This window comes from Hypanus sabinus, chromosome 7, assembly GCF_030144855.1.
Source record: "Hypanus sabinus isolate sHypSab1 chromosome 7, sHypSab1.hap1, whole genome shotgun sequence".
NCBI classification, from domain to species: Eukaryota; Metazoa; Chordata; class Chondrichthyes; order Myliobatiformes; family Dasyatidae; genus Hypanus; species Hypanus sabinus.
The window spans coordinates 164,285,644-164,291,703 of NC_082712.1; the positions used below are offsets into that span (position 1 = coordinate 164,285,644).

General features: G+C 41.5%; 1 protein-coding gene across 1 annotated transcript in view; it reads right to left on the reverse strand.

Annotated features, from left to right (window-relative positions):
- The window catches only part of nav2a (neuron navigator 2a), a 498,795-nt gene extending 495,231 nt beyond the window's left edge, over nucleotides 1–3,564 (reverse strand). Inside the window, exon 1 of the mRNA XM_059976038.1 lies at nucleotides 3,310–3,564. Coding sequence (XP_059832021.1) covers nucleotides 3,310–3,549 — 240 coding nt within the window. The 5' untranslated portion in view covers nucleotides 3,550–3,564. The remainder of the gene's footprint in view (nucleotides 1–3,309) is intronic.
- Between the last annotated feature and the right edge of the window lie 2,496 nt (nucleotides 3,565–6,060).

Below are 6,060 nucleotides of genomic sequence, written 5' to 3' on the forward strand. Positions count from 1 at the left end.
ATAGCTAGGGTGCCTAAGGCTTTTTCACAGTACTGTAGTCATTTTATGCATTGCACTGTACTGCTGGCACACAAAAAAACAAATTTCATGATACATGAGTGATGATAAACCGGATTCTGATATGGGTCTCTGTTGTGGACTGATAGTGAAAAGGGGGTAAGGGGAAGGAAATCACAGATGGGAAAAGGGGATGGGAAGGGGGAGCGGGAAACACCAAAGAGGCATTCTGTAATAATCAATAAACCAATTGTTTGGAATCAAACAACATTGCCTGATGTCTCAGGGCAGGACGTGTCTGCACCCGCACCACCCTCCACCCGGTACTCCACCTCTGGCTCCTGGCCCACACCCCTCCACCCACACCATTCCCAACATCCTTTGCTCGCTCCAGATTTACAAACTCGCTTTCCTCTCCACATTATAGTACTGTGCATAAGTGTTAGGCGCCCTAGCTATATAAATGTGCCTAACACTTTTGCACAGTACTGTATCCTTGAGTATGTGTATCGTCTCTGAGCAGCAGTTCTGTATGCATAAACCTTCAGGAGAGGTAAAGTGTTTCCAAAGAGGTGAGGGGGGAAAGTGGGTGGGGGGGATACAGTGTGAAGATGGGAGGTGATAGGTGGAAGAGGTAAAGGGCTGAAGAAGAAAGGATCTGATAGGAGAGGGGAGTGGACCATGGGAGAAAGGGAAGGAGCAGGAGCACCAAAGGGAGCTGTTGGGCAGGCAAGGAGAACAGAAGGGTTACGAAGGGAGCCAAAACAAGGAATGGAAAAAGAGATGGTATTGGAAATGCAAAAAGATTATATCGAAACTGTGCAAAACAGTGATTGGGCCACAAATGGAGAGTTGTAGTCAGCTCTGGTCATCAAAATTTTGGAAGGATGTGCACTGGAGTGACCTCAGAGAATAAAAATTAGACGAATCTGGAGAAGCAGGATTGCGTTCCAGGGAACAAAAAGGATATATGATGGAGATGAACACCATTTTTACTTGTTAGAGAAAGAAAGTACATTAGATGGAGGTTATTCCTATCAAGGTATATAGATATTAAATTTGGGACAAAAAAATAAAAAAGCATGTGTTAAAACTTGCTCTAAGGCCAACTGTAATCAGAAAATTAAGCTTGCAAGAGGGTTGAGGCAGAAACAATTAATACCTACAGAAGAACACTAGGTATGTGCTTGATAGAGAATAATTTACAGGCCAATGAGGAAAATGGGACTGATACAATTGTTCTACCAGAAGCTGGCAGAGGCATGTTGGGCTTAATGGCCCCCTTTTTTGTGCTGTAACAAAATTCCAATTCCAACTGGATGGAGCAACACGAGAAGCATATGTTTCTGTTGAGTGAACAAATGGAAGTGTTCAGAGCTCAAACAGGCAATGCACATACTGTGCACAATGTAACTGCACACAATATATAAATTGGCTACATCTACAAGATGGCAAGTTGCCTAAACCATCATGTAACTTGCACAGTGATGCTCTGCAGAGCTGAGATCATGCAATGCAACAAACACCAAATGGGGGGCTGTTACAATTGGATATTGGCCACAGGACAGGAACATTGCAAGAAAATCCAGCAGAGAAAAAGGACATTTGGCCTGAACAATCCATGCTGGTGTTAATCCTCCACTTATCCACCTTGAGTCCCAAATCCCTTTGTTCATCCTTCCTGGAACAATCCATCCCAATTTATTTGGAAGGTTTCTGGCTCTGCTGATTTCACATTCCTCTGTCTAAAGCAAGGGTTCCCACCTGAGGTCCCACGGATTGGTCAATGGCATTAAAAAGGCTGGGAACCTCTGCTCTAAAGCCTTTTCACTGGTCTTTACTCCAAACCTCTTACCATTAATCTGGTTCTTATGTCATTGGTTTATTTATAACCCCTCAGCCACTTGAAGCAAATGAATTGCAGTATAATCTCCCCTGTCTCTTTATAATTCAGAACTTTATCACATCACCTTTTTAACCTTCTATGTTCTAATAAGACCCCCAATATTTCAAAAATATATTCACCCATCTCTTGGCTCAAATAAATCATACTGTCTTATGTGGTATCCATTAGCATTTTAATGGCATCTTCAACTTAGGTCATTCCTTCAGTCATTTTTCGTCCATCTCTAATGTACCAACATGGCAATGTCACATTTCAATTGCTGTCTTTTAACTGCAGTGAGCTCCAACAGCCATCTTTCGTTCTGAATGATCACCAGCCTTGAACCGGCTCGCCTCAGCACAGTCTGATACCTCCCACTGGCCAGTCTGACAGAGTGCAGGCATTTCTCAGTTCTCCCTCTCAATACAGAGTGATCTAAATTATAATCTTTAAGTAGAATTTGGAACGGACAGGCCAAGAGGAAAAGCATTCTTGTCAGCATAAACAAGCAGTTCACACCTTCAATCATTTGTATGATAGAGAGAAGCATTAAATGAAATAGCTTTTATTTTGAGTTTGCACTGGAATATTTTGTGGGTTAAAAGACATAAAAGCTTGCCTTTCTTTTCCATATCATATAACATTCTCTCAATTTTATTTGCCCAAAATAGGCAATGCTGCTTTACAACAAATGAAAGCTCATAGCAACCCCGGTCATTAGTTGGATACTATTCAGAGTACCAGATGAAACATTACCTAATTTAGCTTCCCTTGAAAAGCCACAGAAGGCGACATGAAACTACAGAACAAATCTGACAAGATCTTCAATTCAGTTTATACAATTTCAGGAGAGGCATTGTATTAACAGCCAAAACCAAGACAGGCTGTTGTCATTTAAAACATGCAGTTTTAAAAATGGTTGCGGGCGTTAATTGCCCTAGTCAATATTCACTAAAGTGGCCATCATTGTTAGCATGCTTTTTACTGAAGGGGTGAAAACCACAGCCTTTCGGAACAGTCAGCTTCTGTTGGTTTAACTGTGTGGGAGTCATTTTTGGGAAACAGGTCGGTGGAGAAGATTCCAGCACTATCATTACACAAATAACGGTGCCAATAGGCACAAATTGCTTCAGATTCTGGCATGGACCCAACAATCTACCCCACATACTGTAGCTCGACATGTCACACTGACCAGCAGTCACAGTAGAATATGCTGCTGACAGTGAACTGCAAGGCACTTGGCCAAATACAGCCGAACATGCTGTCACAGTACATTGTTACTAATTTCGTTTTTTTTTTGCTAAATGAAGACCGACAATGTAAAGATCCTGCTGTTTGGCATCACGTACACAGAAATTTTAAATTTAATCTTGCTATGATGACTGAATGCACTGCTCTAAGTAAGAAGATGTCAGAATTATACTGACCTGAGTATCAAAGCCGTTTTCAGCAGAGGCAAGCTTTCCTTGCAGAATTCCTTCCCATTCAGCATCCAGTCCATGTGAAGAGTTCGAATATGTTGGCTTGGTCACCTCCTCCTTGGTCTCCAGCTTCAGGTAACAGGGTTGCTGTAAAGCCCTGGCTGCTGTGTGCGGGATAGGAGAGGCACTGTGAACGGGCTTGGGCAGCCCCGACTTCATCTTCGAGGCCACGAGAATTGCTGGCATTTTCTGTCCCCCTTCCCGACACGTTTCTTCTAACTCAAGACAGAAACAGCAGCAGCAGCAACACCAAGAGAGAAAGCTACGTGCCTTGAAATCCGTTCATATAAAGCAGCCTCCACTGCTCGGAAAGAAAACTCACGCACAGTTTAGGTGATGAACAATCAGGGCTGGATGGTTTTCCCACTGTTCGGTCAAACAGGAATACTTTATTTTATTCTCCCCCTGTTAAGTCAGCCAGCTCTCACTCCTCCCTTTTTCAGCACATGTCTGTGTTTTAGCAGCTGGCTGCACTAAACGACTGCACACTGTAATTTTCCACAGGCAGAGAAAAAAAGCACAGCTCGAGAGATCGCTGGATTTCTTTTTGTATTCAGCGTCCAGTCATTCTGCCTTTGAAATCACTGCAGCCCAATGGTTAAAAAAAAACATCCTGCTTTCGGCGATCCTTCAGCACAGACATGCATGAAGTGCAGTGTGAGTGAATTTGCAGCTCAAAAAACGCCCGGTCTCTTCAGTGCTTTAGTCCAGATGCAAATGCAGCTTAGTGTATTAATGACCAATGTCCTTGGAACAGTGCATTGAGGAAAGAACCTCCTCAGCCTGACCAGTACCAGTCCCAGTCACCAGACGAAAATGGAACAGAAGGGTAAGCTGTCCATTTAGTCTACCAGACCAAAAGATGAGGAGGATTCCTGCTTAATTATATATATAAAACTTCATAAATTGAGCTCACCTGAACGGCAGTCAGCTGTACGGCAGGCAATGCTGCTGCTGCTGACAGATTACTGTACAGGGATTTTAAACAGAATCAAACAAAACCCAGTCAGGATAGCTCATCCATTTATATCAGCACATTCGTGACTGCGCTGAAGGAAATGCAGTTGGGTTCAGAAGAAGGCAAAGGGTCTGACAGTGGTACAGTGGGAGCTTTTGATTGGCCCAGCTCTCTCAAATCAGAAATACAAAATTTCACTGCAAGAAGGGAGTGGCCAAATTTACTGGCTAAATATGCCATTATTTTACTGTAGCACAAAGATTACTTGTAGCTTCAGGAGATCACATGGAAGAATAATTATGATGTGTCACTAAGTATGAATCAACCTAGAGTCAGTTAATCTATAAATAGGAAGATTGGAGAATAAAGTCAGCAATGACTAACCTGCATTAAGATTGGGATAGAAGATTTCTGGGAATAAAAACTACCAATTCTCTAACATCAGCTTCAGAGCCATACCTGGGGAGAGATGATTAACCACTCTGCACTTTCACATGGCTCCGTCCAGAGGTTAAGTGGGAAAGAACCCAGATTAGTAGAGCAAAATGACTTCTGGGTCATAAGTTGTTTCTGTTCAGTAAGTTGTATGAAAAACTTCCATGTCAAATTAGATGCCGCTTTTAGTGTGCCCAAACTTGATACACATTTAGAACTGGATGTCCAAGTTATTTTTAAGATGGGTAGAGGAATATCGACAAATATAGCTTTGCACTTGTTCTTAACCGTGGTATTTGGCATTTCAGTTCTTTTATATAAATAGACTGTTGAACTTGTACAGTACTTCAACAGTTTATGACAGCAACAACACTATAAAATGGACTTCAAATTCCATCTTATTCATATCCATTCTCAGTGCTCAAGGCAGGTGCCTTCAGTTACAAAAATGCATCAGTTTGGTGCTCTTCAGCCCAAGCAGCAAGTTTTTATCTCTTTCACAATATTTTGCAGAATATATGTCGCTGCAAGTTTCCCAGAAGAGCTCTGATATGAAGCAAAGACACCAACATTGGAAGATCTCAACCAGTCGAATGACATCTACGAAAGGAAAAACATCACTATTTCAAGTCAAAAACCCTTCCTCAAAATGGGGAAAGAGTGGGGATTCTTTCCCATTTTTGAAGCATAGCTGGGGGAAGAAGTGAGGTTGGACACTAAAGATTAAAGTGGGAGACCAAGGTTAAGTCAGATCGGGAGCTAAGAAGCAAGTGTACTGAGGCAGTAACTGAGGCTTTTAAAAGCAAAGGGCTGAGAAAGGGACATAATGGGAAAATGGCGAGGCAGCAGTTCACATTCAGGTGGATAATTCAATGTTTATTTCAAAAAGTTGCACTGAGCGAAATGTATATCTGTGATTTTGCAAAACAAATATCTGGTTTGTCATTTTTTAAAATGACTAAATTGGGATGCAATTTAAGAAAATTCCTTTAGGGAGAAATATGCTCAAGAAATAATTGATTTTCAATACATTTTAATCAGTGCTAATGGGGTTTGCTCATTGGGAACAATATGACAAATAGAATGACGTCAGTTTTATTAAAATGCTCAGTTTGAAAGACATTTTAACTCTTTACTATAAACATCACAAGACCAAGTTTTGGTGTCACTAATCTAAATTGGCAGTTATTTACAATGCTCTACTTCCGTGTGTGAATCTGACCCTAGTGACCTGCAATTTCTGCTTCTTCTCACCATTCATCCAGAATTTACAAGAACAAAAGGAGAAACACAACTTTTTTTTT